This window comes from Larus michahellis, chromosome 2 (genome assembly GCF_964199755.1).
Source record: "Larus michahellis chromosome 2, bLarMic1.1, whole genome shotgun sequence".
Lineage (NCBI taxonomy): Eukaryota > Metazoa > Chordata > Aves > Charadriiformes > Laridae > Larus > Larus michahellis.
This window is the reverse complement of record NC_133897.1, coordinates 38,055,682-38,069,081: the sequence shown is the minus strand read 5'-3', so window position 1 is coordinate 38,069,081 and position 13,400 is coordinate 38,055,682. Positions and strand designations below refer to the sequence as shown.

The 13,400-nt window shown below is 39.4% G+C and overlaps 1 protein-coding gene across 4 annotated transcripts in view; it reads right to left on the bottom strand.

The window, feature by feature from the left end:
• TAX1BP1 (Tax1 binding protein 1) overlaps positions 1–13,190 on the bottom strand; it is a 67,679-nt gene extending 54,489 nt beyond the window's left edge. For 2 of the 4 annotated variants that reach the window (XM_074574917.1, XM_074574919.1), the window contains exons 1-2: positions 12,890–13,190; positions 9,741–9,924 (exon numbers count right to left, since the gene is read on the bottom strand). In XM_074574917.1, coding sequence (XP_074431018.1) covers positions 9,741–9,917 — 177 coding nt within the window. In that variant the 5' untranslated portion in view covers positions 9,918–9,924; positions 12,890–13,190. The remainder of the gene's footprint in view (positions 1–9,740; positions 9,925–12,889) is intronic. The other 2 variants (XM_074574918.1, XM_074574920.1) reach the window with 1 other exon arrangement.
• Positions 13,191–13,400: the final 210 nt, after the last annotated feature.

Here is a 13,400-nt window from a genome sequence, read left to right as displayed (position 1 = left end):
ACAGTACAAATTACACAAGAACTCCTGCACAAAACCTTCTGAAGTTCAGAGGAAGAAAAAGGAGAATGACCTGTTAAAGCACGCACAAGACATGTTCTGAACTCAAGTTCATCATCTGATGCATTGACTGGCTGTGCTGATATCATTACTTTTTAAGGAATTCATTGAAAACTCTGAACACATTTTGCTCAGAGTTAAAACCTCAAATATTAACGTCCTTATTTATTAGACAAAAGAGCAAATAAGACTTAGGTGATACAATTTCCCTAAACCAACAAGAAAAAAAAAGAAATACACATTATAATCAGAATTAGAAATAAAGTCTCTGCTACCAACCTGCTTTGCAACACAGTCTTCCAGCTTCTCTGTTTCTCTACATTTAATTCTCACAAATTCCGAAATCCATTTTTAAATTAGAAAGCTGTGCATAAATCCAACACTCTTGCTTTCTACATGTTAACCAACAGATTAATAATCCAGAAACCAAATCCTACTTTCACCTTCTCAAGCCCTGTTTTTAGACCAAAAATATGACTAAACATCATGTCTCCTACAAACATGTCATATCCAGATTATGTTATGTACAAGCAACGTGTTGTTCAAACAAACCTCACTTGATTCAATTCTCCCTCCATAAAACAGAAAGCTTTAATAGGCCATTAAAGACTAATCCATTCACTATACTCCTGTTTCCTACTTTTGAGCAAAAAGGCTTATTTCAATTTAGGACATCATAAACTACTTTTTAGTTATATAAACCAACTCTGTAGTCACAGAGGAAATGCTGAAGTCTGGTAAAGGTTAAGATGCCTGACTCTGAGTACTTTGCAATTTGGCTGGGCAAGCAGGGACAACTCAGCTGTCCGCAATACTCATACCAGACAGGTTTTCCTTCTACTAATAAATAGATATGTATTCACCATGAAAACGTTTTCTTCTTCTGTGCTGCCCCACACATACAAGCCCCTTTCTTACTGAAATGCCACACAGCGCAATTAGTTTCCCCATATTTACATTTCGCCCACACTACGTTTCCACAAAATAGCTAGAATGTGCCTGTCTGTATGCCAATAATGAGTTACCAAATATATTACTGAGGAAAAATAATAACCATTTTACTTCACTGTATCTCCTTTAGCTGTCATCTGATTCATTTTACAACAAACGTAAGCTTCTCTAAGACAAAAGCTCTGCCTTACAACTGCAGAGCGTTTGCAGCGTAAAGATCGTTTCAGACTTCATTTTTCATTTCTGGAGTTTCAGGTGAACATGGAAAATAAACGCTGTTTTTCTATTTTGTACAATTTCTTTCCTTTTATAATGCCTTGGTAAAGTCAGTCAACCCAATCTTGAGAGGGAGTGCTTTAAAGAAACACCACTGTAAGGGAAAAGCCACTTGGCGTTTTCTCCCTGGCCTCAGAATGCTGTTACACAACTGGAACAGCAGCAATGTTCCTTCCGCAGCATTAAAAGTGTCTTACCGATCTATACAACACATGTACTAATCACAGCAGATCAAAAAAGCAAACCCAGGAAACACTTACTTAGCTGAACCAACTTTGACATAACTAATGAGCCTTTATTGTAAATACCTAATATGACCCAATTTAAAAAACAAAAACAAAGCAAACAAAAAACTCTTCAGAGTAAAAGTTACGCCCTTTTTGTAATTCAGAGGGTAAATTACGTAGTTTAGAAATTAATTTGGTGAAGTACCTCAAGTACTGCAAGAAAACAATAAACCACCTCTGAAAGACGCAAAATTACAGCCAGTAGATAAGGCTTTGGATACATGTTATACGGTATAATTATTACTGACAACAGTAAGTCATCAGCCTTTACATACTTCAAATGGTAAGAAACAGTCATTTTGACCCAAACCACAGAAAACACAAGTGTCCAAGCAAAATGCAATTGAGACCAGCATCCCTGGAAGTGATCTCTCCACAGTAGACCTTGTTTGTGCCAGAACCCTGAGTTCAGGTAACATTACTTCAAAGTCACAACAGTGCTACTGTAGCCCGTAACAGTCCACAAAAGGCAGCTACAGGTAACAAGTTCTTCTAACCGAATTAACAGATGGAAAAATTAAAACATCTGGGGGCAGTGAAGCTCATACTGGACAAAATTACTGATAGTTTACTGTCAACACTGACATGCCACTGACACAATATACTTTTGAACACATGCATCATCATCAAATAATGATATCTAGATGCCAATTCTGAAAGAATCAAACCGTATAAGAAACTTCAGAACACGGACATGAGGAGAAATACTTATTAAAGTATTAAGTACACTTTAGTAACATTAAGGAATAGACATTTAAAAATAAGTAAACAATGAAGTCAAACTACAACCTTGATTTTTTTAATATCTCTGTGATCACCTTATACCACACACAACTTCAGCTTACATCAGTCCAAGACATTTAAGGCTTTACTTCAGACATGACCTCGCTGCTCATACTGAGATAAAAATTTGTTATACAGCAGGAGCCCTAAAGCTGAAACATTTTGGGATAGAAGATGGCTGCAAGGTACTCTGTTTAGACCATAGACTGTACTCTTAAGATGTTCTCTCATGCCCAGACCTGAAGAAGTCCATCTCTGCTGAATGTTACAAACACATACAGGCAATCTTTTAACTTGAGCCACTAAGAACATATGGTATTTGTTGCAGTATCAAGGTACTATCAGAATTCTCATCTATTATCATCTCTCATTGGTTGTATTTCTACATCAGAGTTCAGAGAAATATGTCAAAATGACATTGACAGAGTGCCTAGACCACAGAATAAACTTTCTCTCTTATTAGGTATAAATCAAAATAAATATAGAAACAATATGAACTCCCTAAAAGAAAACTTGGTACATATGTAAATGGCTGTCAAGGGAAATGTTATGACAGATCAAAGACTAACAAAGTTACTGTTTACTTTAAGAGATAAGCATGAAAATGTATTAAAAAAGGGTGAGTAGGGCTTAAGTGAAACATTCATTTACTATCACATTTCATGAAAACTATAAATTAGCATTTTATTTTTACTTCAAAATTGTTACCAGCTACTGACTACTTTGTTATGCCAATTTTGTCTCTGACCACACAAACCTACCATAGCAAATATTTTTTAAAAATTAATGACACTTGGAATTAAACGTCAAAATTTCTTGTCAAAGGTATCATCAGGTAAACCTAGATTATCCTTCTCTTCATCTAGTATAGAAACAGTTAACAACATTGACATGGACTTTTTTTTTGTGAGAAAAAGATTAACTCAGTTATTTAAGACATATCTTTCCAAAGAAGGTAAATCAGAAACCAAAAGAATCACTCTAACTTGTGGATATAACAATTCTCAAAACATTATGAATTCCAATAATTCTATTCCTGACTATTTTAACAACAGGACACACTCTCCACTACACATTCCTGTATCTATCGTGCCCTGCTGTACAGTGATGATTCCATGCCAGAAAAATTGTATTTCTACATGCATGTGGTCAATAACACATCCAGCTGTTGCACTGTACTTCATAATGTGGTCTGTGTATGGAAGTAATTGATATCTTAAAAAATTTAGAAAAAAATTCAATCTACAACAAAACTGGGACATTGATATGACCCACACAAGTTGTACTGTTATTTGCAGTCCAAAGGAGACTACATAACCTAGAGTACTATGCAAAAATATATCTATGTTGTCGTGACACAACAAAACCACCAACCAATTTCTTAGGTGTCCATCAAATCCACTGCTAAATTTTGTTACAGAAGTTTTTGACCACAGACAAGTTAATTCTGAGGTTTGCTATAAATTAGTACATTGAAAAGACAGAAATTAAGTTGCACTTAATACTGCACTGATGCACAAACAGTAGCTCAGGTGTGACCTCCTACATACTGAGTACCTTCTCAGAGCAAGCAGGCACTTTTTGCATTCAGGTAGGTTACTAAAATCTTCCCAGTCCTGGTTATTCAGTTTTTTGCATAAGTTACCAGAACATTGGCTCACCATTTTTAAGTTGTGGATATCAAGAACATGGACATTAAGAAATAAAAAATTTCCTTTTCTTCTCTAGGGATAGATTTACTGCCTTAATGTAAAAGCACGTCTGTAACTTCAGTCAACATCCTAGAAGAATGGTAATGTAGGTTACTTATAAAAAAATATACCAACTAGAACTGAGGAACAGAAAAGTTTTGATGGAAAGTTAATTAATGACACAGCAAGACCAAAGCCATTAGGTTAACATATGTAAGATTACATGCTGATATTGCCAGTCTTCCCAGCTTGCTGGCCTCAGCAAAATTAAATCTTCAGAAACTTGGAAAGTATTATGATATATCCCACAAACACCCACACCTTTAACGCTACTCTCTTGAAGCAGTATCTTTATTACGCCCATAACATTCTTGCCTTGTGCCTTTGAGATGTACAATAAACCTGCCTCCCTTGTATACTGAACATCTGTCAGTCCTACTTGCACACATATGCCCTAGACAGAGGGGTAAGCACTACTTCCTAAAAGCCAAACAGGTTTTTCAAACACTTCTGCAAATCTGGACATTACGCATTAATAATGCAAAAAATATCACGTGGCCATATGATTACTTCACTTTATTGTGAAATAAAGACACAAGATGTTGACTTCACCACCCAGAGATTAGGACTACCTACCAGACAGACCATTTTGCACACATTATTCTTTTTCAAATTAATTTAAATTAATTCATTTTTCAAATCAAATTTCAAATTACTCTAAGGGCCTCTCCAGATTTTGATTAATCAGAGATAAGCAGAAAAGAATAAAGAGAGGACATTGGTCTTGGATCATTCTGGGAGCCCAGATCTCCTATGAAACCAATCAAGAACGATAAGCCTTCTACCCTTTCACTCCACACTGGGAACCATCAGGTTCTTCTGCACAGAAAAAACTGCATGAAGAGGGACTCAGGGTAGGGATACCCATGCCAAGTACTAGACCAGTACTTATCTGTAAAACTGACTTTTTTTTTTTTTGGGTAACAAGCAAGGACATAACCAATCAAGATCTTTTGGCACTTGATTACAAATGACCCTCCAAAAAGTCACAAAAGCAAAAAGAAACTGCTGCAGTGAAAGACAACAGACTGGAAGACTGAGTCAAAACCTGCTTTTAAGCCTTGAGTAGGGGACAAGGAAGAAAAGGAAAGACTAATATATACAAGAAGAATAAAATGTTGCATTTTCAGGACTTCTGTTCTGAAGGGTAACATCATCATCATTATTGTACTTCCTGCCTCCTGCAAGTTTTTGCCAAAGGTCCAATCCCAAAGGTAGTGGAATACACCTTTAGACACATCTAGTTTGTAAGAAAATTGGTATATCTGAAATAATCACAGAATGGTAGGAGTGGAAGGGACCATCTAGTCCAACACCCTTGCCAAAGCAGGTTCACCTAGAGCAGGCTGGACAGGAACGCATCCAGGCAGGTTTTGAGTATGTCCAGAGAAGGAGACTGCTCAACCTCTCTGGGCAGCCTGTTCCAGTGCTCTGCCACCCTCAAAGTAAAGAAGTTTTTCCTCATGCTTAGATGGAACTTCCTATGTTCCAGATTGTGCTCATTGCCCCTTGTCCTGTCAATGGACACCACTGAAAAGAGTCCGGCCCCATCCTCTTGACACTTGTCCTTTAAGTAGTTATAGGCATTGATACGATCCCCTCCCAGTCGTCTCTTCTCCAAGCTAAACTTCAGGTCTCTCAGGCTTTCCTCACAAAATAAATGCTCCAGTCCCATAATTCTTCCATATAATAATTATATAATATTTCTGCTATATGCAACATTACCCTTTCAGGTCACAAACACTGCGTTTGCATTTTTCTAAACAACAGAAAAATACTTTCTTGGGAACTGTTTTAAATCTACTACTACCGCCACAAAGTGTCATACACTCAGCATTACAAAAGTTCAACATATAGCAACAACTTACTAAATCACCCTGGAAAAAACAAAAAAACACATTTCATCTAGAGCATATGCAGAGAAGTTGATAGAATCTGTTAAGTTTTAGAAGAATAGTTATTTGCTTCCTGATTTACTTAGTATTTAGTTCTGTGTCATAATGCTGTAATGCCACAAATCGCTAGCTCAGTCCAAAGTTCTACCTCCCAACAAGACTTTTTTGATACCTCTGATGGAGAATAGGAAGGCAGTACTTCACCTTGCCTTGGCTCCTTATTTTAAATTGCTTTGTAAAATATCCTTGAGAAGAAGATATCTCTATATAAACAACTGCAAACATGAAGGAACCTGCTGTGGTACTTTCAACAAAGCCATTATCTTTTCATATTACAAAATAGAAGCCAATGCTCAGTGATTAAAGTAGAATACTTGGCAGACACAGAAAACTGGGAACATGCCTAGTGAGGAGGGAAAACTCACAAGCATTAACTATAGCAAGTGACAAAGAATGTATACCAGCTGGAAAAGATTGATATAATGAAGAGAAAAAAGGAAGTTTTACATAATGAAGTAATACATAAATTTATTAATAAACACATGCAGTAAGACACACAGAACTTTTATAAGCAATTCATGGCTCCTACCATGGACTCCATTTCTAATATCAATTTTTTCACTTAAGCTGCACAACACCAATGGCAGCTACAACAATCACAAATGCAAATGTACATGGAATAAAAACAGTCTATCAGACATGTAGCACACACTATGGAAACGTTTAAAAACTCACAAGCTAGAAATTAAGAGTCAGTATATGAAATAAGGATTTGCTTCTGGAACTATTAGCTCCATTTCTATTTAAAAAGGAAACAAACTAACAAACCAAACCCTTAAAAGCTGCTCTTCAGAACAGAACTCTAGAAAAGATTCGAAAAAGAAGCTTCAATTGTTATTCCACATTAAGCAGCCATGCCAATAAAGTAGGCATAGACTTTCCCCAACACACCTTCCTAGTCCACTTGTTTCCATCACAGTGATGCCAGCACAGCTGCCCATTGCATCAGACAGTGACCAAGCTGAAGAAACAAACCAGTTGTGAAATCAGGTGGTAAAAGCTAGGGGAGGAGGCGCTGTATTTTTCTGGCAGATCACTTCCCTGATACATTTCACTGTGCAGCTGCACAAACAGCTGGACTTGCAAAACAAATAGGATGATACAAGGATACAAATCATCAATATCTACTCAAGACATCATTGCTGCTGAAGAAACGTACTTGGACTTCCAACCTAAATGAAAACCATTCACTTAAGAAGGCACCTATAGATTTTGTTCAGTTAAATGAAAAAAAAAAAAAAGAATCTTAGCTAACCAGTTGAGCAAACACAGGACAGAATACAGTTGAAGCCACTGCCACCTAAAATGGAACAAAAGCCAACATTAGAACCAAACACAACACAATGTTCACAGGGGCTGGGGGGGGGAAATAAATCTTATTCGACATTTACTTAAGCTTACTTAAGCTGGCACCAGCTTAAACAGGTTTGTTTTCTAAGCAAGTTATTCACTTCAGAAAGACAAGGTGAACTTCTGTTCCCTCTGCGTGAGCAGTCAGTGAATCAATGCTTTGAGTTTTCTCACAGAAGCCTCACTTCCCTTGCATACTAGGCCAATACAGAAGGCAAATAATTACTGTTTGCATAATTAGTCAAGATTTGCTTTTTTTTTTTATGCTGAAAATCACTTTACTAAACATGCATCACATGCTTCTTATGTGCTTTAGTAAAGATAAATGATAAAACCCTGCCTGTTTCATCAGTTTTCAAACCATCTCCAAGTGGTTTGTTGATTATCCAGGAACAATCAGTTCTCTAGAAGTCACTCATTTTTTCATTCAGATCACCATATAGTACAACTTCTGTCTATCCCAAGATGACTACACTTTCACAGTTTATTTTACTGTAAACGTTACTCATACATATTTGTAGACACAGACACAGTTGGACAGCTGGCTCCGTTTAACTCACTGTACTATAACGACACGAAGACAGTATATTCACACCACTTAACTCAGTATAAGCTGACACAGTCACAAAAAGAAAACGATATTCATCCTTTTCCCCATCTCACAATGCTTCCTTCCCTTTTGTTGATGAGAATTAGGTGAACTGGAAATTCAGTTGGGGAATTCCATAAAAAATAATCCAGTCACAAAATGTTAGTCTTCACCTCAATCAATTCCCTGATTTGGTTCATCACACAAGAGCTTGTTTCACATAAAGGAGGGGAAAGCACAAGAAACAAATCACCCTGCACAAAAGAAGAAGTTTCTTTCAGCAGCAGTACTAGCTCATACCAGCTCAACATGTTCCTCAAATGACTGCCAAAGCTGTATTACATACCACTGCTAAAGCAGAATAAAACTCATACACCAATAGTTTACAGAAATCTACCATCACAGTCAAGATGAAATCAAAGATACCTGTCCATTGTACACAGCATTTCATGTAGTCACTGTAAAACTGTTTCACACCTTTTTTTTTTTGTTTTCCTAATTAGTATTTTAGAGTCCTGTCTGATTGCCTCCCTCACTTAGATCAATGGACAAAGCCACAACATTCATTTCTCAAGTTACATTTAAATAATTCCAAAATGCTTATGTGCAATATGAACAGCATGCTCTTTGAAGTTTTGACAAAGACTTTTTTTAAAGTTTCATTAATGCCATTAGCTAAACATTCAAGTGTGCTCAATCACACTGTTCGTCAAAACTTTGCAGATAATCAAGATACATATACACATATTTTTAAAGACTTCCCACTAGAGAAATGCGCCTGTGTAAGTTAATGCCTTCCTCACACAATTTAGTGATCGTATAGTCATTGCACACAGCATTGAAAATGCTTTGTTACAGAGCATAGTACTTCTATTTTACAGAAGAGTACCTTATCTTGAATAGAGACTAACAATCCATTGCCAATCTGCAGACTACAGTGAAGTAAAGCATTTACTTTCTTAAACACTGAACAGTTCTAAGGGAAATGTCCTCTGGTACCAAGATAGTCTGTTACCTTTCCCCCTTCCCTACTGCCAAAGCCCCAACCAAAACTGCTATTAACAATTCAAGTAAAGCGTTTAAGCATCATCTACTAAGAGCTATATCAACAAAGAAACATAGATCAAGGTCTTAAATAGAAGCAGATGTAAGAATTAATCAATATCTAATCCCATAAATGAAACTTTATTAACCTTTAAAAATAACTCCAAATAAATCAAATCGCTGATGTGAGGCAACTTAGATGTGGCTTCACCCCTCTTTTTTTCAAGGGTCTGTTTTGAACAATTTTAGCGATCAATACGTTCAGCCTGTTCTAGCAACAAAAACGAGTCAGGGACGTGGGTGAGGATATCTCCAGCTTAGTCTTTGTTCTTTCCACACACATTTCACACTTACCATGGCTCACACTCTTCATATAATCCTGTTCACAATGTCACTCTGTGCCCACGCATTGCTTCTCAAATAATCTCCATTTAATTCTGCATGACATGACTGCATCACACCTTCCCTTTCACCCAGCAGGCTTACAGCATACTCATTCCTCTAGTTTTGATCTCCAGTTTGATCTCTGTTACAAAACTCACACTCTAATAGCAGGAACCAATACATCACTTCAGCCTTGTTCCACTTAAGTTTAGGAGAGAGCTTCTACTGTTGGAATTCTTTTAAACTTTTTTTAACTGATAAGAGAGAAGACAGCAAACATTTGAGAAATAGCAACAGAACAAGATTTACTTACCTTGAAAATACCAACCCAGTCTTTCTGATGAGGATGGATAAATTGGGTCAGAGTGTAGTGACATTCAAGGTGTGTGTTCGGAAGATAACTTTTTGCCACATTTTGGAAAATTACATGTGCAAAATTGGAAGTCTGCAAAGCATTAGTTGAAGATGGAACTTCTTGAAAGGATGACATGATTGATCTGTAACAAAATTGTAAAAGTTGCTACTTCAATATAGTGGAAAAATAAGTGTAAAAATATATTAATAATCGATTATAACCTATTATAATAATAACAACCTGTTATAATCTTAATAATCTATTAACCAAGACAGAGAAACCTAACAATTAGTTCCTCTGTTCTGAAAACAGATAGCTATAGACCAAGTCCACCAAAGTGCACTGCCTAAGCATCACTCCAAAACAATCACCTCTCAGAATTAAAGGACATTCATTTCAGCGATGACATCAAGATGGAGAAAAAGCATTGCTTAGCTGAATGCCCCTGGTATTAGAGACAGTGGCAGAAAGTGGGAAATAAAAGTGGTGGTGTGAAAACGAAGCAGGATTCTAATTTAATTAAATATTCTTAATGGTTCTGGATGTGGCAAGGACGGAAAAAGCAAGCTCCGTAGTTTCCCCACTTTAAACTTTTCTCTGAATCTGTACTGCCCGGTGCTTCTGACATCATTTTTATATATGGAGTTTTTCTTCCCCTCTCAGTAAAAGTAACAAAGTTCCATTTTAAGACATGTTTAAAAACCAAGAAAGTTTATCTAAACAGGAGGGGTTTGTTTGGGTGAGGTGTTTTTGTTTGTTGTTTTTTGTCTTCAAAAGAGTCCTCTTGCCTCTGTTTAGCAGTCTGTAGACATCTTTTACTGTTCTCACTGCAACACACGTTCCCAGCCCTGCATGTTTAGCTTCATTACCATAAACAATGTACTTCATTGATAGTGGGACCATTTAGGTTTGCACATAGTTTGACAGATTAACACTAATCAGTTGGACTGCAAAAGCTTCTAATCATGCTTTCCATTCACCCATTCATTCAGGATACACAAGTGCTAAAAATTACAGCCATACAAGATGCTTCACAAGCAGAACGTCCCTTCCTCAGATTCGGCAGTATCTGCCAAAAATGCAAGATGGGCAATTGAGCAGTTTCAAGTGTTTGATTTGAATGTACAACCACAAGTTTGTCAAAACACTTGTTATTAGGAGGACTGAGGCTTTACATATCCAACACATTTCTAGAAAGATAAGCCATCCTATTCTTGCAATTGCTGCTAAAAGTAATTTTGTATTGACCAAGCAAATTCACACATTGGATGAGGTAACTGACAAGTATGTGACATAATATATTACTTTCATTGAAGATACATGTAGAAACCAATCAAAAAAGGGACTGCAAGTCTCAAGAGGTTAAAAGATTAATGGCTTTCTGGGTATTTCCTATGGCCTTTTAAAATTTCTTTTCACCAATTAAAAAAGAAGTAGCAAAGAGCTCATGTTTTCTGAAATAAAATGCGCTCTGAAATAAACGGGTGTTCATCATTCAAAACAAGTAAAAGGTAAACAGGGATTTTTTAGGTTTAAGCCCTCAATGTTTTAAGCTTATTACTGCCTAATTTTGTGTAACACGTAAAATATGTATGGGCAGCCATAATATTATTTTGGTATACGTTACATAAAAAGCAGTTTTTACCCTGAACAACACAAGTAGTAAGATAAAATGCCGAGTTTATGAAGATTAACAGATACGAATAACAAGACCAAGAACTTACACAAGCAAGACACTGAGTAAAGACAAAAAGACGGCTTTTGAGAGACAACAGGGTACACATAAGTCCTATCTGCTATCTAACATCAGAGTCCAGAAGAGCGCAGGAAATGTTACAGCATGGTAAAATCCTGAAGACTCCCACACCTCTCAAAACAGAAGATTACATTTAAGACGTCTCTCAAATCTACTCTGAACTATAAATGGTATGAAGCAGCAGTTTCTACAATTATAAAAGAAACAGAATTCCTTTAACTTTTTCCAAGTGCAACAAATTCATTCCTTTTTAGCAATTTAGTAGTACCTGAAACCAAAAAATATTGACATGAAACAGACTTGTTTCAGTTTTCATTAGCATGATGAACACAAGAAGAGTAAACAAACCACTAACGACAAAAACAACTGACACTAGCTTTTTTTTTTAAAGTAGGTCTACTTTAAAAAATGGATTAATCTAAATTTATTCTAAGCGCTTATTACCAAAAAAAAAAAAAAAAAAAGCTACCACCACCCCCCCGCAAACATTCATTTTTGCACGCTGGTTGCCAGCTACCACAGCCGAATACTATCCTCACTGAAACCAGTGAAGGGAGGCTGGTTTCCAAGCCTAAAGCAGAACTATTCACAAATCTGAACTTGTGCAGAACAGCAGAATCAACTGGGATTACTGCTGCCCAGCAGGAAAATCCCCGGAGCTTAGGTGACGCTGCGATCTACTTACAGTTCAAGGATAGTTTAGGGGATGCTGGGTGCTTGCTTAATTAGATCGCAGCCACCGGCTGGGAAAGAGGGGAGGAGGAGGAGGTAGAGCTACACTTAGGCTTCATTACTGACATGACAAGCGACTCCCTGGGGAACGCGTTTGGTTTTACGCACGGAAAAGGACGGGAGGAGGAAAAGCTCGTCAGGCAGGAAAAACAGAACCAGGACGAGCCGCGCCGCCCCAGCCCGCTCCTCCCGCAGTCCTCCAGCGGCGGTCCCGCCGGGACGGGGCGCACCTGACACCCCCGGTCCCGGCCTGCCCTGCCTTCCCCCGCTCCGCGGGGCCGGCCTGCGCCTTGCCGCCTCCCGCCCTGCCCCGTCAGCGGCCGCCGCGGCCTCACCTGCCCGCCCCCGATCACCTTTGCCCCGGGCCTTCCCCACCGCACGGCCACCCGGGCCCCCCGCAATGGCAGCCGGGCCCCCCTTCTTCCCTTCCCGACTAGGACCGGCACAAAGCAGCTGGAGGGGGGGCTGAGAGGGGGGACGGCTTCCCGGTGGCGCAGAACCGAGGCCCGCGGCCTAACAGCCCCGCCCGCCCCAGCGGCTGCCAGAGGCCGGGAGGAAAGAGGGTATCAGACCTGCTCGTCCCCGTCCTCCCCCAAGCCAAGCCCGAGACGGCCCTTACCGAGACCGGCGCGGACGGCGCCGGGGACATCAACACGGAGCCTCCGCCATCAACGCCTCGCAGCCCCGCCCGCTCGCCCTCGTCACTTCCAGCCCCGGCCCTGCCTGCGAGGGGGCGGGGAACCGGCCGGAGCCGGCGGCGCAGCCGGGCGTGGGGTCCGGCCAGGCCCGCCCTGCCTGAGCCCCCTCAGGCCTTCGCGCCGTCCCTCAGGGTGGGGAGGGGGACTGAGCAGGGTAGTGCTGCCGGCCTGTGTAGCACCGTGCAGCTGTTACCTCCGTAAAGTGCACCTACCCCTTACCACAGTTCCCTCGCTTCACCTTCGTTATTACATTACGATACCCACGTACCCTAATTTAATCATCTCCTCCTCCACCCCACTTCCTGGCACCTTGTAAGTGGCCACCTTTAACCTCCCGGCCTTTGCAGGTCTTCCCAAGCGGAGGGAGGGGTGGGATAAGAGTGACCGTAAATGCTTATGTGCTGTTCTCCTGCTTGCGTGCACTGGCGGGTC